Here is a 24,187-nt window from a genome sequence, read left to right as displayed (position 1 = left end):
TCCCAATCCCAGTCCCAGTCCCAATCCCCATCCAAATCCCACTCCTGATCTTGATCCTGACCCTGCTACCACTCCCCATTCCCGATCCCGCTCCCGACCCTGATCCTAATCCCAATCCTGATTCTGACCCTAATCCCGACCCCAATCCAAATCCCAATCCCGATTATGATCCTAATCCCGACCCCAATCCCAATCCAAATCCCAATCCCGCTCCACGGAGAATCCAGGCTGGAATTCCCGAGCTCCGGGCCGGAAAAACGGGAGGAGGAGGAGGAGGAGGAGGAGGAGAAGGAGGAGGAGGAGGAGGAGGAGGAGGAGGAGGAGGAGGAGGAGGAGGAGGAGGAGGAGGAGGAGGAGGAGGACCCCGGCGGGCGCAGGTGGCCGAGGAGGACGCGAGGCGGTGGCGCTGGGGATGGTGGCACTGGGGGTGGTGGCACTGGGGATGGTGGCACTGGGGATGGTGGCACTGGGGGTGGTGGCACTGGTGTGGTGACACTGGGGATGGTGACACTGGGGATGGTGACAGTGGGGATGGTGGCGCTGAGGGTGGTGGCACTGGGGTGGTGGCACTGGGGGCGGTGGCACTGGGGGCGGTGGCGCTGGAGCGGAGGGTCCTTGGAAAGGTGAGCGCCAGCCCGAGGGCGGGAGCGGCCGGGTCACCTCTGTCACCAGGCGGGCGCAGGTGACCAAGTTTGACCCCGCTGCCCCTCGGTGCCCGCGGGGACGCGGGGAGGAGGCGGCGCTGGCGGGGGGGCAGGGGTGGTGACACCGCCCTGTCGCCTCCGCGCTGTCACCACCCCGCCAGAGGGCTGTCACCGCGCTGCCACCCTGCTCGTGACCCTGCCACCACCCTGATGGCCGTGGGCAGGGGACGGAGTGGGGACAGAGGTGGGGACACCTGTGGGGATAATGAGACAAGAGAGGACAGGGATGGGGACACGGGTGGGGACACAGGTGGGGATGGGGACAGGAATGGGGGCACGGGGTGGAGACACAGGTGGGGATAATGAGAGAAGAGGGGACAGAAATGGGGACAGAGATGGGGCTGGAGACGGGGACGGGGACAGGGATGGGGACAAGGATGGGGATGGGGAGAGGAATGGAGATGGGGATGGGGATGGGGACACGGTTGGAGACAGGGATGGGACTGGAAATGGGGATGGGGACAGGGACCAGGGCTGGCACGGGAGCAGGACTGAGGACCGGGATGGGGACACAGACGGGGACAAGAACAGTGACAGGGATGGGGACACAGACAGTGACAAGAGCAGTGGCAGGGATGGGGACACAGACAGGGACAAGAACAGTGACAGAGATGGGGACAGCCCAGCGCCTGCTCTGGCAGCAGAACGGGCACAGAGGGGGGGATTAAACACCCACGGGAGCCTCCGATCCCAAATCCCCGCCCCGCGATCCCAAATCCTCCTCCATTCCCGGGAAGCTCCAGCTCCACATCCCAAAGCCACATCCCCGCGGCCGAGGCCAGGTCTGGTGGCCGCACAGTGACCTCTAACGGCAGCGGGGACACAACCAGAGGTGACACGGCCAGAGGGGACACGGCCAGAGGGGACACCGCCCCGCTGCCCCCAGCAAGCAGAGTACCCACCCCCAGGTCCCTTCATCCCAGGCACTGAGGGGACACGGGTGGCTTGGGGACCCCAGTGTCCCCTCCCTCTCCAAGGGACCACCGGGATGGATGGCAGGGAAAAGGGACAGGGGGTGACAAACAGGACGTTCCCAGCACCGGGAGGTTGGGTTTTATTCTTGTCCCGGGGTTTCCCAGCCCGGCGGTGTCACCTGGTGGTGACAAGGATCCATGGGGAAGGGACGAGGGGCTGAAATGGGGCCGGGGGATCCCCGGGGGGGTCCCTGGGTCCAGCCAGGATGGGGAAAATCCAGCGGCCACGGCTGGCCTGGGGTCCAAGAGGCACCGGGTCAGGATGTTCCATCCGTCTGGAAAAGGTTTGGAGTGGCTGGGGACACCCTGTCTGTGGCTGGGGACACCCTGTCTGTGGCTGGGGACACTGCTCATGGTTGGGGACACCCTGTCTATGGCTGGGGACACCCTGTCCTTGGCTGGGGACACTGCTCATGACTGGGGACAGCGTCTCTACGGTTTGGGACACTCAGCTATGTCTGGGGACACCCTGTTCATGGCTGGGGACATTCTATCCATAGCTGAGGACATCCTGCCCCTGTCTGGTGACACCCTGTCTGTGTCTGGGGACACTATGCCCATGTCTGGGGACAGCCTGCCTGTGGTTGGGGACATTCCATGGGGACAGGGGACATCCTGGGGGGTGTTGCCACCCCTCTGTGCCATGGAGCCCCTCTGGCACGAGGCTGGGATGGGGATTTTGGGTCCCCTCATGGCTCTGTCCCTCCTGTCCCTGTGACAGTGACAGCCATGGCTGTGGTGGCACCACGGGGCCACCAGGCTGGGCCTGATCCCAGGATTCCTGGAAGGGACCCCCCAGAGCTCAGGGAACCCCAGGGCTGTCCCCAGTGATGTCCCCAGGGCTGTCCCCAGTGCTGTCCCCACCTGTGGCAGGTCCTGTTTGCTCCTCAGCTCCAGGGTGTCCTCGGCACGGGTCCAGCTCCGGAAATTCCTGATCCTGCCAGGGAGCACAGGGAGCTGCCACCACCCCAGGGTCCTTGTCACCGTGCCAGGGTCACTGTCCCACCACCCTGGGGTCCTTGTCACCGTGCCAGGGTCACTGTCCCACCACCCTGGGGTCATTGTCACCACTCCAGGGTCACTGTCCCACCACCCCAGGGTTCTTGTCACCACTCCAGGGTCACTGTCCCATCACCCTGGGGTCCTTGTCACCGTGACAGGGTCACTGTCCCACCCTGGGGCCAGGGTCACTGTCCCACCACCCTGAGGTCCTTGTCACCACTCCAGGGTCACTGCCCCACCACTCAGATGTCCCTGTCCCTTGATTCCGGGGTCCCTGTGCCACCCTGGCGTCCCTGTCCCCCCATTCCAGGGTCCCTGTCCCCTGATCCCGTGGTTCCTGTTCCCTCATCCCATGGTCCCTGTGCCACCCCGATGTCCCTGTCCCTCCATCCCAGGGTCCCTGTCCCCCCACCCAGGTGTCCCTGTCCCCCCACCCCGCCCCATCCAGGACGTCACCTGGGCCACACCTTCAGGGCCAGCAGGGCCACGGTGGCCATGGCCACAATGGCCACGAACAGCCCGGACAGGACACGGAAGGTCCTCAGGTGGCTCAGAGCTGGGGACAGAGATGGGGACAGTGCCAGTGGGACCCCCCAGACCTCGGGGTGCCCCAAGAGGGGTGAAGGGGACACCGGGGGGTGACAAAGTGGGGGACAGGCAGCATTTGGGGTGAGGACACACATGGGGGGGAAGTCACAGGTGGGGACTTATTGCTGCTCCTGGCAGCCACTGTCCCCTGTCCTAAAGGACACCCTGCCAGGGACAGGTGTCCCCAACACAGCCACAAGTGTCACCCTTATATTTTGCCGTTTGACCCCATTCCATCTCCCAATTCCTGGGATTTTTTTGGGATTTCCTCTGGCCCCACTCACTGTGGACATCGAAGTCAGCGCTGGCTGTGGCGTTGCCCAGGGCGTTGGTGGCCACGCAGATGTAGCGTCCCCCGGCCGCTGTCCCCAGGGCCACCAGCTCCACACGCAGAGCGTTGTGCGAGGGGGTGGCCCGCACCCCCGGGGTGACAGCAGGGGACAGGCTGGTGGCCAGGAGGTGGCCGTGGTGCAGCAGGGCCAACGAGGAGGGCGGGTGGCTCTGGGCCGTGCACAGCACGATGGCCCCGTGTCCGTTCTGGTTCTCCAGGAAGGTGCTCACCGACACGGCCCGGGGGGGGTCTGTGAGGGGACAGCGAGGGTGGCAGAGGGACACGGGGTGGCACAGCCTGGCCTGGCTGTCCAAAAGTGCTTTAAAGTGGCCCTGGATCTGTCCCATCCTGCTCATCCCGGTGCTGGGGAGTTCAAACCCTCTCCAGTCTTTGTCTTGCCATCCCAAGGCTGGAGAATCTTCCTGACTTGGAGCTTCTGGGCTCCAAATTTGATTTTTGGGGGGCAATCCTAAAAAGCCCCAAATCCCTTTCCCAAAAGCTTCCTAACGTGTCCCTCCTCCAGCCTGGATCGTCGTCCCATCCTCTGCTTTCACCTCCAGCAGGAGAACGCCTCAGGTTGGAGCTTTTTGGCTCCAAATTTGATTTTTTGGGGGCAATCCTAAAAAAAAAACCTAAATCCCTTTCCCAAAACTTCCTAAAGCATCCCTCCTCCAGCCTGGATCATCATCTCATCCTCTGCTCCTACCTCCATCCGGAGAACCCCTCAGGTTAGAGCTTTTTGGCTCCAAATCCAACTTCTGAAGGACCAATCCTAAAAAAACCCCAAAATCCCCTTCCCAAAGCCACCAAGAGTTTCCCAACTCATCCCATCTCCATCCTGGATCATCCCCACCCTATCCATCTCTGCTCTGGTGGCTTCCCACGTTCCTCAGCCCTCATTCCACACCCAACCAGAAAATTCCTCAGCTCTGGAACGTTTGGACCCCAAATCTGCCTTAAAAAACCCCAAAATCCCCAAAGGGAGAGGAGCAGGGCAGGAAGAGGAAGAGGAGGAAACTCTCCTTGCCCTTGCAGAGGCGACACGAGTGACAGGGGCTGGGGACACACGGCTTGGAGGCGCTGGGGACACTCACAGAGGACGCTGAGGCTCAGGGGGACAGAGGTGGCCGTGCCCCATGTCCCGCTGGCCTGGCACTGGTACGAGCCGGCGTCGGCGCTGGACACGGGGCTGAGGACGAAGGTGCCGGACGGTCCCTCCCAGAGCCACCTCCCGTCGCGGTACCACGTGTAGTTGACACCATTGTCCCCCCAGGCGGTGGCCGAGCAGCTCATGGTGGCCTTGGTGCCCTCGGGGACTTCCTGCGAGGGCTCCACCGTCAGCGCGACCCCTGAGGAGCGACATTGGGGACTCCAGGAATGCCCACGGGGACAACCCCGCACCTTGGCCACTTGGCGGCTCGGGGACACCTCACCTGGCACCTGCAGGCGCAGGGACGCGGTGGCCGAGCCGCGGCTGTTGGTGGCGGAGCACAGGTAGAGCCCCGCGTCGCCCGGCTCCAGCGCCGCCATCCCCACCCGCAGCGACGTGGGGGTGGCGCGCACCTCGAAGCGGGGGTCCGAGGGGCCCAGGCTGGTGGCCAGGGGTGGGTGGCCCTGTCCCCTGCTCACGGCGATGGCCGGCGGGGGGACACCGTCGGCCGAGCACAGCAGCACCGCCTGCCGCCCCCCGCGCGGCTCCACCAGCGCCACGAAGCTGGGCTCCTGCGGGGCATCTGCGGCGACAAGGACAGCGAGTGTCCCCCCACATCTCGCCGGGCGACAAGGAGGTCACCCCCGAGCGGGGGCTGCGCTGTCGCCGCGTGTCGCGGGGTGGCGACACACACCGGGCAGCGATGTCCCCGCGGGGGTGGCGCGTCCTGGTGTCCCCTCCCGCCCTCCCGGAGGTGTCGCCCCCCACTCACAGAGCACGGCGAGGGCCACGGGGGGGGCGCGGCGCCCCCGGCCCGCCCGGCAGCCGTAGAGCCCCGCGTCGGAGCGCTGGCCGCGGAGCGCCAGCGAGGGCTCGGGTCCCTCTGTCACCCACCGCCCGTTCTTGAACCACGTGTAGAGCGTCCCCGGCTGCGCCTGAGGGGCCTGGCACGTCAGGGTCACCTCCGTCCCCTCCGCCACCTCGGCCGAGGGTCGCACCAGCACCCTGGTGGCTGCGGGGAGCGGATTTTGGTCACGTTTTCCCTTCGAAGTCCCCGGCCCCAAACTGGTGTCCCCAACTTCCAGCTCCTCCAAAACTGGGCACCCAAATGCTGCACCCTTCAATCTTGCACCCTTCAGAGCCCCCCTGCCAGTGTCCCCAAACCTTTGTCCCCCTCCTCACCTCGCACCCAGAGCGTGAGGGTCGCACCAGCACCCTGGTGGCTGAGGGGAGCAGATTTTGGTCACCTTTCCCCTTCGAAGCCCCCAGCCCCAAATTGGTGTCCCCAACCTCCAACTCCTTCAAAACTGGGTACCCCAAATCCTGCACCCTTCAGAGCCCCCCTGGCAGTGTCCCCAAAACCTTTGTCCCCCTCCTCACCTTGCACCCGGAGTGTGAGGGACGCGCGGGTGTCACCGAGGGCGCTCCGTGCCTGGCACTCGTATTCACCCTCATCCTCCTCGGAGGCCTCCCGGAATTCCAAGCGCAGCGCGTTGGGAGAGGGGGACACGCGGATGCTCTGCCGGGGGCTGTCACCTCCCCTGGGCGGGCTGGAGGCCACCGGGTGTCCCCCCCTGAGCAGGGTGAGCTGGGCCGGGGGGTGGCTGTCCACCGCGCACAGCAGGATGGTGGCCGTCCCCTGGCTGCTCTCCACGAAGGATTGCAGCCTCATGTTCCTCGGGGGGTCTGCGGGGCAGGAAAAACGTGGAGAATGGGATAATCATGGAATTGGTTGGGTTGGGAAAGCCCTCTGAGCTCATCGAGTCCAAGTGTCCCCTCAGGCCACTGCTGAGTGTGTCCCCAAGTGCCACATCCCAAGGATGGAACTCCACTGCCGCACTTTCCAGGAGGAAAATTCCCAATATCCAACCAAAATTCCCAAAACAAATGAAAATTCCCAATATCCAACCAAAATTCCCAAAACAAATGAAAATTCCCAATATCCGACCAAAACCTCCCCTGGCACAGCTTCGGGCCGTGTCCCTTTGTCCTGTCCCCATTCCCGATCGCCCTGGCTGTCCCCTCCTGTTAGGAGTTGTGCAGAGCCACAAGATCCCCCCTGATCCCCCTTTTCTCCAGGCTAAGCCCCTTCCCTGCTCCCTCAGCTTTTCCTGCTGCTCCAACCCCTTCATGCCAGGGATTCCCCATGCTCCAGAGCCTCCGTCCCACACTCATCAGGAAGATTTATAAATTAACACCATCTTTTTCTCATAAAAAAGAGGAAAAAATTTCTCACGTTCCAACTTGCAACAACATTTTGTTCCTTTTTTTTTTTTTAGCAAAATCTGGTTTTAATTTTCCCAGTCGGGGATAAAAAATAATGTCCTAAATCCAGCATTAAAGACAAGGATTTTCCTGCTGGGTTTGATGTGGAGCATGAGGAAACTTGGAGAAGGTTTTGGGGTCTGTGGGCAGTTCTGGGGTGTAAAGCTTGGCTTAATTATCCTCTGGAATACATTTATTGAGCCCCCCTAATTAATTAATCCACCTAAATTAAACCAGGCCTTACTGCCCCATCTCTCCAGCCTTGGGAACCGACCGAGGGGTGACACCAAGGGACACCAAGTGACACGAAGGTGCCTTTGGGGACTCACAGAGCACGTTGAGGGTGACAGGGATGGCACTGTGGTTCCGGGCTGGGGTCTGCACGGAGCAGCGGTAGGAGCCAGCGTCAGAGGTGGTGACCGCAGCGAAGGTGAGGTTGTGGGAAGAGCCGGTGCCCAGCCACACCTGGTTCCGGTACCAGGTGTAGCTCAGCACGTCCTGGTCCCCTCCTGCCACCACGCAGGTGAGGGTGGCACTGCCCCCTTCCCGCACGTCTGGGGACGGCCAGATCCAGACCCGGGCAGCTGCACGGGAGAGGAGGAAAAATGGTGATCCCTCAGTTTACAGGAAAAAGTGGTGATCCCTCAAATTGCAGGAAAAAGTGGTGATTCTTCAATTTCCAGGAAAAAGTGGTGATTCCTCAATTTCATGGAAAAAGTGGGGATTCCTCAATTTCCAGGAAAAAGTGGTGGTCCCTCACTTCCAGGAAAAAGGGATGGTCCTTCACTTCCAGAAAAAAGTGGTGATCCCTCACTTCCAGGAAAAAATGGTGGTCCTTCACTTCCGGGAAAAAGTGGGGATTCCTCAATTTCCAGAGTGGGAAAAAGTTCCAGGGCAGTAAAAAGAGGTAACGGCCATCACAACCCACAGGTGACACCATTCCTGTGGTGTTCCCGTGGATTTGTTTGGGATGCTCCATCCCTGGAAGTGTCCAAGGTCAGGTTGGATGGGGCTTGGAGCAGCCTGGGATGGTAGAAGGTGTCCCTGTCTATGGCCGGGGTGGGATTTGCAGGATTTAAGGTCTCTCCCAACCCAAACCATTCCATGATTCCATGATTCCCAGGGTGATGGCAGCAGGGCAGTGCCATGAATGGACACAGCAAAGTCAGCCCTTGGAATCACATCCAAGCAGAGCCCTGTCCCTTTGCCACATGCCCAGGACACCTGCAGCTCTCTGAGAATACCTCCATCCCCATAAACACAGATTTTCCCCCCTTTTTCCCCATTTTCATCCTGTCCATCCTATTCCAGCTGCTCTCCACACTCCCTCCCCCATTCCCATCCCTTCACCTCATCACCATAGCCCCAAATCCCGCCATTCCATCTGCTGCCTGCAGCTCTCCATCTCCTTCTCATCTCCTTCCCATCCCATTCCCATTCCCATTCCCATTCCCATTCCCATTCCCATTCCCATTCCCATTCCCATTCCCATTCCCATTCCCATGGATCCCACCCTATGGATCCCATCTCATGGATCCTACCCTATGGATCCCATCCCATGGATCCCATCAAATCCCATGGATCCCATCTCATGGATCCCATGCCATACCATCCCATGCCATCCCATCCCATCCCATCCCAAGGATCCCATCCCATCGATCCCATTCCATCCCATCCCATGGGTCCCACTAATCCCATCCCATGGATCCCATGGATCCCATTCCCAGTGCCTCACCGCCTCCGGAGAAGTTCCCGCTGGCGCTGGCATTGCCGTGGGCATTGGTGGCCACACACTGGTACTCGCCCTCATCCTGCAGCAGCACGGGGTGGACGCGGACACGCAGCACGTTGGTGGCCGAGGTGACACCAAGCCGTGGCTGGGGGACAGGCGGTGACAGCACCGTGGAGGCCACCAGGGCCCCGTCCTTGAAGAGGGCCAGCTGTGCTGGCGGGGAGCTGTCCACGGAGCACTCCAGGATCCCGTGCTGGCCCCATGGGGGCTCCAGGAAGGTGCTGAGCACTGGCGCCCGTGGGGGGTCTGCCCGGGAGGGGGGGAGAGACCTCAGGATGCACCCAGGGACCCCCGGAACCCAGCGAGGGGCCAGCATCCAGCAGGGGGGCATCGGCGCCATTCAAGTGGCATCATCCCACCGGTGCTATTCCAGTGGTGCCATCCCCTTGGCACCATCACATTGGCACTATTCCATCTCAGCATGATTCCAGTGGTGCCAGTCCAGTGGTGCCATTCCAGTGGCACCATTCCAGTGGCACTGTTCCAGTGGTACCATCCCATCTCAGCACCATTCCAGTGGTGCGATCCTTCTGGCGCCATCGCAAGGGTATCATTCCAGTGGTATCATCCCATCCCATCAGCACCATCCCATTGATACTATTCCACTGGTACCATCCCATCCCATAATATCCCCATCCCATCCCCATCCCCATCCCATCTCATTTTATCTCATTCTGTCTCATCCCAGTTCCATCCCATCCATCCCATCCATCCCATCCCATCCCATCCCATCCCATCCCATCCCATCCCATCCTATTCCATCCCATTGCATTTCCTTGCCATCTCATTTTATCCCACACCATTTCATCTGAATTCCATCTCATCCCAAATCATCCCAGTTCCTCCCATCCCAATTCTGTTCCATCCATCCATCCATCCATCCATCCATCCATCCATCCATCCCATCCCAGGCAGGTCCCACTCACAGCAGACGCTCAGGGTGACAGCAGGGGACATGCTGGTCCCCGCGGAGCTCCGGGCTCGGCAGTGGTAGAGCCCGGTGGCAGCGCTGGTGACATGGGACAGCACGAGGACACTGTCAGGACCCTCCTGCAGCCACTTGCTGTCCTTGTACCAGGAGTAGACGGTGTCACCCGGTGGCTCTCCGGCCACCTGGCACAGCAGGGACACGTTGTCACCTTCCAACACCTCCGAGGACGGTGAGATCAGGACGTGGATGGCTGGAGCAGGGACAGTGCCAGCTCAGAGGGGACAGGGCAGAGCTCGGCACTGCCGGTGTCCCCTCGTCACTTCCATAACCTGTGGGGTGTGATATTCCCACTCTGTCCAAGGATTTGGGACAGCTCCGATGTGATATTGGTGCTCCCTGTCCCCTTAGGGTGTCCCCAGCTCCTCCTGGAGATGCCCAGGGCTGAGGTGGTGGAATACAGGCAGGTGGTGGCACTGGGAGAGATCTGATGGCACTGGGAGAGCAGACACATGGTCATTACCATGGGATGGGCTGCTCTGGTCCCTGGGAGGGATCTGGTGGCACTGGGAGGATCTGGTGGCATTGGGGGGGATCTGGTGGCACTGGGAGTGCAGACATGAGGTCATTCCCATGGGATGAGCCACTCTGGTCCCTGGGAGGGATCTGGTGGCACTGGGAGCACAGACACGTGGTCATTCCCATGGGATGAGCCACTCCAGCCCCCAAATCCCGGGCTTCCCACCTTGCACGCGCAGGTACAGCCGTCGCTCCACGGAGCCGTGTGCATTGGTGGCCGTGCACCGGTAGCTGCCGTCATCTGCCGGTGTCACCTCCTGGATCTCCACCCGCAGCGAGTTGGGGACAGCGGAGACGGTGACCCGTGGGCTGCTCCCACCGGCACTGGTGGCCACCAGCTCATGGTCACGGAGCAGGGCCAGCTGGGCTGGGGGGTTGCTGGCCACGGAGCATTGGAAGATGGCCAGGGAGCCCTGCTCGGCCTCCAGGAATGCCGTCAGGTGAGGGTCCCGAGGGGGGTCTGCAAGGGGGAATGGGATGAGAGGCTGGGAATCACATCAGGAAAGGGGTCCTGGGGAGGGGTCACTGCTCTGGGGGTCTGGGAAAGAGTGGGAAAGGGGAAAGGGGAAAGGGGAAAGGGGAAAGGGAAGAAGGGAAAGGGGAAATGGGAAAGGAAAAAGGGGAAAGGGGAAAGGGAAATTGGAAAAGGGAAAGGGAAGAGGGGAAAGGGGAAATGGGAAAAGGAAGGAGAAGGGGAAAGGGGAAGGGGGAAGGGGGAAGGGGGAAAGGGTGAAAAGGGGAAAGGGAAAGGGAAAAGGGGAAAGGGGAAAGGGGAAAAGGGGAAAAGGGGAGAAAGGGGAAAAGGGAAAGGGGTAAAGGGGGAAAGAGAAAAGGGGAAAAAGGGGAAAAGGGAAAGAGGTAAAAGGGGAAAGGGAAAAAGGGAAGGGGAAAGGGAAAAGGGAAAGGGGAAAGGGAGAGGGAAAGGGGAAAGGGGAAGCATAAGGGGATGGTGAAGGGAAAGAAAACAGAAATGGGAAAGGAAAAGTGAAATTGAAAGGAAAAGGAGAAAAGGGGAAGAGAATGGGAAGTGAAAAGGGAAACAGAAGGGACAGGGAAAGGGAAAGGGAAAGGGAAAGGGAAAGGGAAAGGGAAAGGGAAAGGGAAAGGGAAAGGGACGCACACAGCACATCCAGGAGGACGTCGGGAGAGCTCCGGCTGCCGCTCGCGGTGCTGGCCTGGCACCGGTAGAGCCCCGTGTTCCTGCTGACCACTGGCTGCAGCACCAACGAGGTGGCCGAGCCCGTGGAGATCTGCTGCCCGTTGTGGTACCAGGTGATGTTTGGGACAGCTGTGGAGCCGCTGCTCAGGTGGCAGGTGAGGGTGGCATTGTCACCCTCCAGCACACGGGGGGATGGGGACACGGTGACATTGGCGGCTGTGGACAGGAGGAAACAGAGTCTGGTGTCAACAATGGGGTGACAATCCCCCAAAGCCACAAAGGGACAGCGCGGGCAAATTCCAGCTGATCCCACAGTGCCATGGTGGGGACAGCTCTGAGCCTGGCAGTGCCACCAGCCCAGGGACATCCCTTGGCCACGTTTTGCTCAGTGTTCCTGTCACACAGAGCCAGGGAACCCCCACCAGGGGCTGGAATGTCATGGGGGAGACACCATGTCTGGATTTCATGGACATGTGACATTTCCATGTGGTGTTTCCATGTCTGGATTCATGGACACATGACATTTCCATGTGACATTTCCAGGTCTGGATTTCATGAACACGTGACATTTCCATGTGACATTTCCATGTCTGGATTTCATGGACATGTGACATTTCCATGTGACATTTCCATGTCTAGATTTTGTGTACATATGATATTTCCATGTTTGAATTTCATGGACACGTGGCATTTCCATGTGGCATTTCTATGTCTGGATTTCATGGACATGTGACATTTCCATGTCTGGATTTCATGGACATGTGACATTTCCATGTGGCATATCCATGTCTGGATTTCATGGACATGTGACATTTCCATGCGACATTTCTGCCCCTCCTGCCACCATCTCCTTATCTTGCCTCCTTCCCCAGCATTCCCTTTCCACGCTCCTCTCCCTCAGAACATTCCCAGATGCCACAATGTCCCCTGTCCCCACTCACTGTCAGCCTTGAAATCCACAGTGGCGCTGGCGCTTCCTTGGGAATTCCCAGCCTGGCACAGGTAAATCCCCTCATCCTCCACCACCACATCCCGGATTTCCACCCTCAGGCTGTTGTAGGACCTGGTGACATGGACCTTGGGGCTGGTGGCTTGGGGACAGCCCTGGGTGCAGGCGATGGCATCGTCCCCTCTCTGGAGGGTGAGGTTGGACTCGGGGTCGCTCTCCACGGAGCACTGGATGATGCCCAGGCGCCCGCCCTGGCTCTGCAGGAACGAGCTCAGCACCAGCTGCCTCGGGGGGTCTGTGGGGGAAAACGGATCCATGAGGTTCGGGAAAACTCCCAGAATCCAAGGGGTTGATGCTTCCAGCACTGCCTGATCATCCAGGCTGGATGGAGTTTGGAATAAACTGGGATAATGGGAGGTGTCTCTGCCAAGGGGAGAGGGTTTGGAATGAGAAGATCTTTGAGGTCCCTCCCAACCCATTTCAGACACAAAACACCACTGGATCCATTGGGAAAACCCTCAGAATCCAAGGGATTGATGCTCCCAGTGCTGCCTGAGAAACTCTTGGACATCCAGGTTGGACCTGGTCTAGTGGGAGGTGCCCATGCCCATGGCAGAGGGGTCAGAATGAGATGAATTTTGAGGTCCCCCAGGCCAAAACCATTCATGGTTCTACAATCATTAAAATTCTTGGGAAGGTGGGAATTGTCCAGATTCCTCCCCCCCAGAACTCCCAGATTTACCCACCAAAGGGAATTTTTCACCCTCCCCACATGCCTGCCCCAAGAGCTCCTTGGCTGTGGCTGGTGGGGGTGGAGGGAACCTCAGGGTGGGACCACCCCCAGCCCAACCACAGTACCCTTTGGAATTCCCACGGGACACTCACAGAGCACTCGGAGTGGGACAGCCTCCGACATGTCGCTGCCGTTCCTGCTCCGGACCTGGCACTGGAAGGCGCCGGCGTCGTCCCCGCGGACGGATGGGAATTCCAAGGTTGGGAAGGAGTTCTCCTGGAGCCTCCGGCCGTTCCTGTACCAGGTGTAGAGTGGCTTCTCCTCCATGTCCCCTGTCCCCACGCAGGTCAGGGTGACCGCGGTCCCCTCTGTCACCTCTGCCGAGGGCTGGATCAGGAGCCCTGCAGCTGAAGTGGGAGAAGGATTTCAGGGAAGGAGGGAAATCCTTCCTGTGGATCCATCCAGCTACAATTCCCTGTTGGCCTTCCCTGAGTCCCCTCCCTCATCATGGGTCTTTAGGAGGTGACATTTCCTGGGGACACTGCACAGCCCAATGGGGCCTTTCCTGACCCTTTCCTGCTTTTTCCAAGTGCTAGCTTCACCCTGGTGACTTTTTCCCAGGACAGACTCTGTCTCCTCTTCCCACTAGCTGGGCCTTGTCTGCCTCCCAGCTTCCCACTGGGACACCCAAATCCAGGTTTGGTTTCTCTGGAATTGGGCCTTGAGGTCTTTTTTGGGGTTTTTTGTAGATCCTAAAGGATGTTCCTCTTGGACATGGGTTTGAGGAATTTTTCTCTCCTTCTGCTACCTCTGTCACCCCAAATTACCCAGACTTGGGGGTCAGGGGACAGTGACTGGTGGGGATGGATGAGGCAGAAACATTTGGATAAATTTACTGATTTTTAGCATTTTGGGAAACAAAACCCAGGAGCCCCTCCAGCTCCAGAAGCAGCTCTGACCCTTCTGAGGAGGGGATACCACAGAGCTCCCAGGACACTGATGTCCCCTAGTGCCACCACAGTGGTCCCCCAACCTCTGTGAACTGCATGTCTCCCCAGTTTTGGGGGTTCACCGTCACCCCAAACCCAGGAGCAGCCGTGTCACCCCAGGACTCACCACGGGCCACCAGGACCTTGGTGGCACTGGCGTTACCATGGACATTGCTGGCGGTGCAGCCGTACTTCCCGCTATCCTGGGGTCCTGCATCCCGGATTTCCAGCCGCAGGGAATTGCGGGAGGCGGTGACACCGAGCCGCTGGCCCAGGGCCACCTGTGCCCCGCTGGTGGCCAGCACGGTGCCATCGCGGTTGATGGCCAGGGTGGCTGGAGGGTGGCTGTCCACGGTGCAGCGGACGATGACCAGCCGGCCACCCTGGGTCTCCTGGAAGAGCGTGAGGGTGGGAATTCGGGGTGGATCTGTGGGATGGGAGAGGATGCTGAGGTTGGGGTGTCCTCGTGGTGTGGTCAAAAGGAAAAAATCCCAAAAGTGGTTTGAGTTGGAGGGGACGTTAAATCCCAGCTGGTCCCATGGGCAGGGACACCTTTGACTAGCCTGGGTGGCTCCAACCTCCATCCAACTTGGCCTTGGGCACTTCTAGGGATGGGAAGTGTCCCCCTGCCCAACCTGGATGTCACAATCTGCTTGTGCCATGTGTCACCAGGTCGGATTTACCCCAAAATTGTCACAACCAACCCATGGCTGGGTTATTTCCTCCCTGAAAGCCTCCTGAGCTGTTCTTATCCTGCTGGATTCTCCATGAAAAACCTCCCCAGTTTACAGAATGGAGGGATTAGTGGGAGATGCTGCGATGGAGACGTCCCAAATGTCACTTAATGTCACCTTCACACCTGCCTCATGGCCAAAATTAGTTATATTCCCATAAAATTCAATCAGCAGGGCTGACCCCTCTCATCTACCCCTGAGGCATTCAGGAAGAGACTTTGCCATGAATTTTTTTTGGGGATTTCCTGGATTTTGTGGGGTTTGCACAGCCTCACGTGGCAGGAGCTGGTGGCACTCACACGTCACGCTGAGGCTGATGGCCTGGGCCGTGTCACTGCCCTGGCTGTTGGTCACTTGGCAGGAGTAGTAGCCGGCGTCACTGGCGGCCACCGCAGGGAAGAGGAGGGTGTGGGCTGGGCCCTCCTTGAGCCACGCGCTGTTCTTGAACCAGGTGTAAGTCAGCTCCTCAGGGTGTCCCTCCCGCCCGGGGACATCGCACGACAAGGTGGTGGCCGTCCCCTCGAGCACCTCGGCCGCAGGGCTGGCTGAGATCTCTGCAGCTGAGGGAGAAGGGACACGTTCAGGATGGTCCCTGGGACAGGAAAACAGATCCCCCATCCCAAATCCCCCATTCCAGAGCCTGGGAGAAGATGGAAGCCCCAACAACAGAGTTGGGGGACATTTGGGTTTGTCCCCTGCCACCAGCTGGAGACACCTGGCTTTAGAGCAAAGCCCCAAGGGCCATACTCAGGGTGGGTGGAGAAGGGTCTTTCACCTCTCAGGGTGGGGTCAGGGGGGTTTTGGGGGTGACACAGGGACCCATCTGGGGAGAGATGATCCCTGTGGGATTCCAGCTCAGGCAGGGAAGGATGGGATTTGTCTTTGATGAGGGATCTGGTGGGAAGAGGAGACTTCCCTTCCCTGTGGGGGTAGAATTCCCAGAGAAGCTGTGGCTGCTCCTGGATCCCTGGAAGTGCCCCAGGCCAGGCTGGACATGGCCTGGATCCACCTGGTATAGCGGGAAGTACCCCTGCCCATGGCAGGGGTGGGAATGATCGCTAAGGTCCCTTCCCACCACGGCTCTGGATCTCCACAAGCTCCCAACCCCTTCCCAGATCTGCATCCTGTCCCCGGCTGGAAATCCCTCCCTTTTCTGGGGTCACCAAGAGATGGGACACAAGTGTGGCACAATGGGGGCCACCACCCTCCTCCTGCATGGACACCCCAATTCCCGGACCTCCAGCAGCACTGGCCACCTCCATCCCATCCGTGCCACCCCAATGTGGAACCCTCAGGATGTCCCACCCTGGCAGAGCTCCTGTGGCACTTACAGAACACGTGGAGGGTGACAGGAGGTGACACCCCAGTGCCCAGGGCATTCTGGGCCTTGCAGTGGTACCGCCCGTGGTCCTCACGGCGCACCCCATGCAGGGCCAGCACCCGCTCGGTGCCCACGGCCACCCTGTCCTTGTACCAGTGGTACCCCGAGACTGGGGGGTGGCTGCTGCCAACCTCGCAGCTCAGGGTCACCGTGTCACCCACGCCAATGTTCCCCGAGGAAGGGCTCAGCGAGACCTGCATGTCCTTGGGGGCGTCTGCGGGGGACACAGAGGGGCGTGGTGGGCACAGGGTGCTGTCACCACCATGGGGAGGTGCGTGGCAGGAGGTGGCACCTAAAGGACAGATATGGCCAAGGAGCAGGAAAGGGAGGGAGAAGCAGGAGGAAAATGCTGCAGGGAAGGAGGAGGTGGCAGGAGGGGGATCTGGTCGTGGTGGCAGTGACAGAGGTGTCCCCTGTCCCCACCGCACGTACGCCTGACCCGCAGCACGACCTCCGTGCTCGCCCTCTTGGATCCGTCGGACACCACGCAGAGCAGCTTCTTGGAATGGTCCTTCCAGGTGAAGGAGCTGGTCAAGGTCACCTGGTGGCTGACCCCGCTGGTGTCCAGCTGGACGTGGCTGGACACCTGGGACACCTGGGGGTCGTAGCCTTCCCAGTGCAGGGCGGTGTCACCCCCGGGACAGAAGTAGGGCGTGGAGCACTCCAAGGTGGACCTTTGTCCCTCGGTCTGCTCCTCGCTGCTGGTGACACTGGGAAGCTCCAGATCATCTGGGATGGAGAGCAGAGGGCAGGATGACCTCATGGAATGGGGCAAGAAGGGAATTTTGGGGGAATTTCGGTGTTTTACCCACCTGAAATGCTCAGGGTCACATCCCGCGATGCCGACCAGCGGTCGCCGTCGATGATCTCGAAGCGGAACCTGTAGAGGCCACTGTCCCCCGGTGTCACCTCCCGCAGCAGCAGGGTGCAATTCCGGGCCATGGGGTCCCCCAGGAGCTGTGCACGACCCCCAAAACGGGAATCCACATCCTGGGGGGCAGCGGAGTGGAACACAACTGTCCGCTGGCCATCATAGTCCTTGTACCAGATGGCCACGATGCCACCGGCGGTTGTCACATCCGTGGGGTAGCTGAAGGTGCAGGGAACAACCAGGCAGGACCCTCCACTGGCCCGCAGGGACTCGGGGTAGGAGACCCCCCAGGAGCCGAGGGCTGTGCCAGGGAAAATCGGGATCAGGGAGCCAGAAGTGTCCCCATTTCCCCCAGGACACGTTGGGGACATGTCACCTGTGCTAGATGGGGAAGGGGGGAAAGGAGGTGGGATTTGGGATAAACCCCTCCAAGAGGAGGTTTTGGGGTGGAGGAGGGGGAGATAACCAGGAAAAGCTGAATCTTTTGGGCCTAAATAATGAAGAAAAAGGGGAAAGAGACATCCTGGGGTTCCAAATTTATTTCCTCACCCTGGCGCCTTGTCCTTGCTCCCATGACCTGGCTGTCCCTTTGTCACCCCACCACTGCCCGTCACCAGTGTGGGATGATGGTAAATCCCCCCAGGAGCAGCCTTGGCATCCCCCAAATTCTTGCCTGGCTCCTATGCCCACCCACTGGGCCAATCCCAGCTTCCAGTCCCACAGGGGACAATCCCAAGGGTGTCATTGTGCCCATACCTGGTGGGACGAGGCTGGCGAGGAGCACAAGGCAGCGGGGCAGGCGCATGGTGGCACCGCCAGGGGACATGGGGGACACGGGGTCACAGCGGCACAGGGGACCCTGGGGACAAGAGGAGGTGGCTGAGGACCCTGGAATGGGTGGGATGGATCCCTGTGGGATAAATCCCACTGGAATCAGGAGGGAAAACAAAGAGGAAGAGAAAAGGGGAGGGAGGGAAGGAAGGAAGGAAGGAAGGAAGGAAGGAAGGAAGGAAGGAAGGAAGGAAGGAAGGAAGGAAGGAAGGAAGGAAGGAAGGAAGGAAGGAAGGAAGGAAGGAAGGAAGGAAGGAAGGAAGGAAGGAAGGAAGGAAGGAAGGAAGGAAGGAAGGAAGGAAGGAAGGAAGGAAGGAAGGAAGGAAGGAAGGAAGGAAGGAAGGAAGGAAGGAAGGAAGGAAGGAAGGAAGGAAGGAAGGAAGGAAGGAAGGAAGGAAGGAAGGAAGGAAGGAAGGAAGGAAGGAAGGAAGGAAGGAAGGAAGGAAGGAAGACTAAAGAAAAAGGAAAAAGGGAAAGAAAAAGAAAAATAAAGAAAAAAATGAACAAAGGAATAAAAAAGGCAAGAGGAAAAGAGGAGGAAAAAGAAGAAGAAAAAGAGGAAGAAAAAGAAGAAGAAAAAGAAGAAGAAGAAAAAGAAACCAAGAAAAAGAAGAAAAAAAAGAAGAAAAAGAAACTAAGAAAAGGAAAAGGAAAAGAAGAGGAATACAAAAAATAAACAGAGGAATATTTAAAACATCTTTGCAGCTCCAGACGAACTCCTGACATTCCTTTCGGTTTCGCCCCTCATCGTTCTGTGGCAAACCAGAATAATTTTCCCCTGAACTTTTTCCCAATATCCCGGAAATCAGCGATCGGATTGCTGCGAGCTCCGATCCTCCTCTGAGCTCTCCTGGGTCTCTCCCTGAGGAACGAGGCCTCTCCCAGCCCCCCTCTCCGGCCTTTCCCTCTCCACCGTTCCCTCCTTCTCCAATACCTCCTTTTCCCACATCTGTATCCAATTTCCTCGCCGCTCCTTGGATTTCGGGCTGGATTTCCCGCTCTGGAGAGCTTTACTTGGGATTTTTTCCAGACTATGAGCACAGAGAATGGCTGGGGTGGCCCCGGGGTGTCGATGCTTGGAGGGGGGGACGATGTGAGGCCACAAATTGTCACGGGATTTGTGCCGGAAGAGGAAGGAAGAGCCGGGATCCAGCCCCCAACTGGTGCTGGTGCCAAGTTTCGTTTCTTCTCCTGGGTTTCTCCCAGTTTCGATTCCTGAGGGCCCCAGGGGGATCCCTCAGGATGGGGTCGGTGGCCCGTGGCAGGGCCCAGCTGCTCGGAATTTCAAAGGTTGGAAAGATTTCTAGGAAAACGCTTTTGGTGTGGGCCTTGGGGCAACCTGGGGTGGGGAAGGTGTCCCTGGTGTACCCAAATGGGATTTAAGGAATGGGTTGGGATGGGAGGGGTGGAAATCTCATTTCATTTCCATGGGCAGGGGCATCTCCTGCTGTCCCAGGTGGCTCCAAACCCTGTCCAACCTGGCCTTGGATGCTTCCAGGAATGGGGCAGCCACAGCAAATCTGGGAATTCCATTCCAGAACCATCCGACCCTCAGAGGGAGGAATTTTTTCCCAGTCTCCCACCTATCCCTGCAGTTCAAAAGTTGCTTTTTGGCACAGGAATGAGCTCAGAGAGGGGACATTTCCAGTGTAGGACCCTTCAGCTCCACCACATCCCAAAACCCAGAGAAACAGGGACCACGGGGTGGTGGGACACCATTCCTTGGGATAAGGTATGGATGTGACCCCCTCCAAGTCTGGATCTGATTCCTGGAGTTCCAGGCACTTCCCTGGCTCCTGGCAGGAGATGGACAAGGCTCCCAAAGGCATCCTCCACGAGCCACCCCCACCCCTCATACCTGTCCCCAGAATTCCCATCCTTTGCCATCCCATGATGTTACCTGGTGGTGGCAGTGGCTCTGGCAGTGCCACCTCTGGAGTGGTGGCATCAGGAAGTCGCCTGTCCCCGCGCTCAGGGACGTCCCTTTATCAGCTGTGGGAGGAGGGTGAGGAGCCCCAAACCGCAGCACTTCCCTCTTTGGGGTCCCTGCTCTGATTTTGGGAAGTGGCGACGACGGCAGCCTTTCCCTAATTCCGTGTATTTGGGGCCAGGGTGGGTTTGGAGCGCTCCAAGATTTTGGGTTTAGGGTCCTGCTGGTGGGGCTGGGGCAGGGCTGGTGTTGTTCCCTGTGGGAACGGTTTGAGATTTGTGCTGATAGCTCGGGAATGTTTTTGTTGTGTCTTGGATGGGATCAAGGGCGGCTCTGCCCTCACCCTGCTGGGAAGGGGTTGAGATTGCAATTGGAACTGGGGAGGCATGACTGGGAAAATTGATCCCAACTGATCCAGGAATATCCCACATCATGTGGCTCCAGGATAAACTGGGAAAGAAGGAAAGGAGAATGTTGGAAGTGATGGTGTTTGTCCTCCTGGGCCACCAAAATGGATCCTGGTTGTCCTGGCAATGCTGAATGCTCCAAGGGCTGAGAGAGCTGGGAATGTTCACCTGGAGAAGGGAAAATTCCAGGGAATTCTCAGAGTCCCTGCAGGGGCTCCAGGAGAGCTGGAGAGGGACTGGGGACAAGGCCTGCAGGGACAGGAGCCAGGGAATGGCTCCCACTGGGAAAGGGCAGATTGGGCTGGGATCTTGGCAAGGAATTGCTGGCTGGGAGGGTGGGCAGGGGCTGGGCTGGAATTCCCAGATTTGCTGTGGCTGCCCTGTGATCCCTGGCAGTGTCCAAGGCCAGGTTGGATATTGGGCTTGGATCCACCTGTGATGGTGGAAGATGCCCTCAAAGGCAGGAGAGTATTCTGCCATTGGAAATTCCCAAAGGAATTCTCAGCTGGGCACCACAGCTCTGGGGATGTAGAGGCTGATCCAGAGCCAACCTGTGCCACCTGCAGTAAGGACACCCGGGCTGGAGGCACTGGTGGCACTGGTGGCACAGGGTGAGGCTGGCCTGTGGTGACCACTCGGGGTCAATGCCCGACCTTGTGCCCTGGCAGTGTGGGAAAGTGACCTCGGCCCCTCCCGGCCGTGCCAGTGGGTGCTGAGTCAGCAGGGACATGCCCATGGCCCCCGGTGCCCCCACGGCCCCCGGTGCCCCCCCGGCTGTGCCGCCCACCGGGAAACGGTGCCAGACCCCACTGGGATGGTACCAGAGTGGGACTGTGCCAGGCCTGAGGGATCCTGGATTTGGGAGCTGTGCCAGGCCTGGGGGATCCTGGATTTGGGAGCTGTGCCAACGCTGGTGGGCTCTTGGATAGGGAGCTGTGCCAGTCCCAGTGGATTATTGGATTTGGGAGCTGTGCCAATCCCGGTAGATTATTGGATTTGGGAGTTTTGCCAGTGCCAGTGGGCTCTTGGATTTGGGAGATGTGTGAATCTGGGTGGGCTTTTGGATAAGGGAAATCTGCCAGGCCTGTGGGATATTGGATTTAGGAACTGTGCCAATGCTAGTGGGCTCCTGGATTTGGGATCTGTGCCAATCCTGGTGGGCTCTTGGTATGTGGGGTCTGTGGGCTTCTGGATTTGGGAGCTGCGCCAGTCTGGGTGGGCTCCTGGATTTGGAAGCTTTGCCAGCCCCAGCAGGCTCCTGGATTTGAGAGCTGTGCCAGTCCCAGTAGGATCCTAGATTTGGGAGCTCTGCCAGTCCCGGTGAGCTCTTGGTGTGTGGGGTTTGTGCCAGTCCTGGTGGGCTTCTGGATATAGGAGCTGTGCCAGGCCTGGTGACTTTTGGAATTGGGAGCTGTGCCAATCCTGGTGGGCTCCTGGATTTGGGAGCTGTTCCAACACTGGTGGGCTCCTGGATTTGGGAGCTGTTCCAACACTGGTGGATTATTGGATTTGGGAGCTGTGCCAGTCCTGGTGGGCTCCTGGATTTGGGAATGTGCCAATCCTGGTGGGCTGTCACAACTGGGATCTGTGCCAGGAGCACCACACACTTTCCCAGCACTGGCACAGCTCCATGTGATCCATGCCAGGGCCGTGCCCACCCGGAGCAGCCGCCCAGCCCTGGCAGGAAAGGCTGGGGCAGCCTGACCCAGCTCCAGCCCTGCTCTGCCCACGCTTCCGCAGCCTCCGTTTCCCTTCCCCTTCCTCCCGCAGCGCCGTGCCCGCTGTGCTCTGGCACCGTCAGGGCTGGGAGTGCCCTCCCTCGAGCTCTGGGTGATGCCAGCTCCGGATGGGATCCCTGGATCTGCTGGTATTCCCGTGGTGGGCAGCAGGATCCAGAAGGGGCAAGGCCCATCCCAGTCCCTTTCCTGGGATACCTGCACCCTTTTCCAGGACATCCAGGAGCCTCATCCCGTGCCAGGGTTGCCAGCCCACTTTGTGCCAGCTCCACAGAAGCTTGGGACCTTCTGGAGGTCTCCAGTCCAGGCTGTGCACAGCCCCATCCAGTTCCTCTTTCCAAGCCCAGGGTGGGACCAGCAGGAAAAGGGAAGCTGAAATTAATGGAATATCAGGGAGATTCAGGAAAAAGTTTCAAAGGGATGGAAAAATCCCTGGGTGTGTCCTGGAGAGGGAGGCAGGGATGGCTGTGCCATAGCCTGGGGATCGGCTTCCTCCTGGGAGTGGGAATCCTCCGGGGAATGAGAACCTTCCTGGGGACCAGGATCCTTCTGGGAATGAGCAAATTCCTGGGGATTAACATACTTCTGGGATGAGAATCTTCCTGGGAACCAGGATCCTGCTGGGAATGAGAACCTTCTTGGGAATGAGAACTTTCCAGGGCACTAGGATCCATCTGGGAATGAGAACCTTCCAGGGCACCAGGATCTTTCTGACAATGAGAACCTTCCTGGGGACCAGGATCCTCCTGGGAAGGAGAACCTTCCTGGCAATGAAGGTTTTCCTGGGAATGAGAACCTTCCAGGGGACCAACATCCTGCTGGGAGCAGCATCTACCTGGGAATGGGAACCTTAATGGGAATGAGAACTTTCCCTGGGGACCAACACCCTCCTGGTTCCAGCATTTTCCTGTGACCAACATTTTCCTGGGAATGAGAACTTTCTTGGAGACCAACATCCTGCTGGGACCAGAATCCACCTGGGAATGAGAAATTTCCTAAGGACCACCATTCTTCTGGGACTAGCATTTTCCTGGGAATGGGAACCTTAATGGGAATGAGAATTTTCCCTGGGAAACAACACCATCCTGGTTCCAGCATTTTCCTGGGACCAACATTTTCCTGGGAATGAGAACTTTCTTGGAGACCAACATCCTGCTGGGATCAGCACTTTCCTGGGAATGAGAACCTTCCTGGGAGTGACAACCTTCCTGGGGACCACCATTCTTCTGGGACCAACACCCTCCTGGTTCCAGCATTTTCCTGGGAATGAGAACCTTCCTGGGAGTGAGAACTCTACTGGGGACCACCATTCTCCCGAGACCAGCATTTTCATAGGACCAGCCTTTTCCTAGGACTAGCATTTTCCTGGGAATGAGAACTTTCCTGGAGACCAACATCCTCCTGGTTCCAGCACCTTCCTGGGACAAAGCCCCCCCATTGCCCCACAGTGTCCTGGCCGTGGCTCGGGGCACCCACCCCGCGTGTCCCGCTCTCATTCCCGGGCCGGGTGGAGCGCGGTCCGCGGGGGCTGCGGCTCGTTCCGTGCCCGGCAGGAATGCGGGATGGCCGGCAGGAATGCGGGATGGCCGGCAGGAATGCGGGATGGGCGGCGCCGCAGAGATAACCGGGAATTCGGCTGTGGGAGAGGAAAACACTGATGGGAAGAGTGGGAATAAATCACTCGTCCTGTGGCGGGTGCGGGCCGTGCCAGGGATCCCAAATCCAGCGCAAAATTCCCTATTCCCAGGAAAATCCCTCCTTTTCCATTTCCCAACACGGCCGTGGAGGGGGTGGAGGAAGAGGAGGCAGCGCTGTGGGATGAAGCCGATTTCCCTCCAGCCCCTCCCGCATTCCTCCCTTCCCTTTCCTGCCGTGAAAAGTTGAAGGAAAAGGACTAACCAAATAAATCTGGGCTCGGCGGGGACACCGCGGTGACACCCGCGTCACCGTCCCGGCGCTGGCACCTGAGTCAACACAGACTGGTTTTCTTTGGCTGGGAATACTGGGAGGCGCCGTGGGGTTCCAAACCGAGGGAAGAACTTGGGAATCCCGGCTGCTGGGACATTCCCGAGGTCCCCACTGAGGCTTCTCAGCCCCGCACAGATGCTGGGGACGCCCCATCCCGAGCACATCTGGATTCCCTCCGGCTGGAAT

General features: G+C 59.0%; 1 protein-coding gene across 1 annotated transcript; it reads right to left on the bottom strand.

The window, feature by feature from the left end:
* Positions 1 to 1,796: 1,796 nt before the first annotated feature.
* Positions 1,797 to 19,908, bottom strand: SIGLEC1 (sialic acid binding Ig like lectin 1). The gene is made up of 22 exons (XM_058803955.1): positions 19,861 to 19,908; positions 17,886 to 17,988; positions 17,071 to 17,430; positions 16,691 to 16,987; positions 16,209 to 16,472; positions 15,177 to 15,437; positions 14,271 to 14,570; positions 13,307 to 13,561; positions 12,414 to 12,716; positions 11,434 to 11,688; positions 10,480 to 10,773; positions 9,733 to 9,987; positions 8,750 to 9,052; positions 7,344 to 7,598; positions 6,130 to 6,435; positions 5,522 to 5,761; positions 5,033 to 5,332; positions 4,694 to 4,948; positions 3,553 to 3,849; positions 3,137 to 3,236; positions 2,543 to 2,615; positions 1,797 to 1,953 (listed from the first exon to the last, which is right to left on the bottom strand). Exons 1-22 carry the CDS (start codon positions 19,906 to 19,908, stop codon positions 1,936 to 1,938), a joined length of 5,142 nt encoding a protein of 1,713 aa, XP_058659938.1. The 3' UTR covers positions 1,797 to 1,935.
* Between the last annotated feature and the right edge of the window lie 4,279 nt (positions 19,909 to 24,187).

The sequence above is a fragment of the Ammospiza caudacuta genome, chromosome 4 (assembly GCF_027887145.1).
Source record: "Ammospiza caudacuta isolate bAmmCau1 chromosome 4, bAmmCau1.pri, whole genome shotgun sequence".
Lineage (NCBI taxonomy): Eukaryota > Metazoa > Chordata > Aves > Passeriformes > Passerellidae > Ammospiza > Ammospiza caudacuta.
The sequence above is the reverse complement of the archived record's forward strand: the minus strand, read 5'-3'. Positions and strand labels throughout refer to the sequence as shown.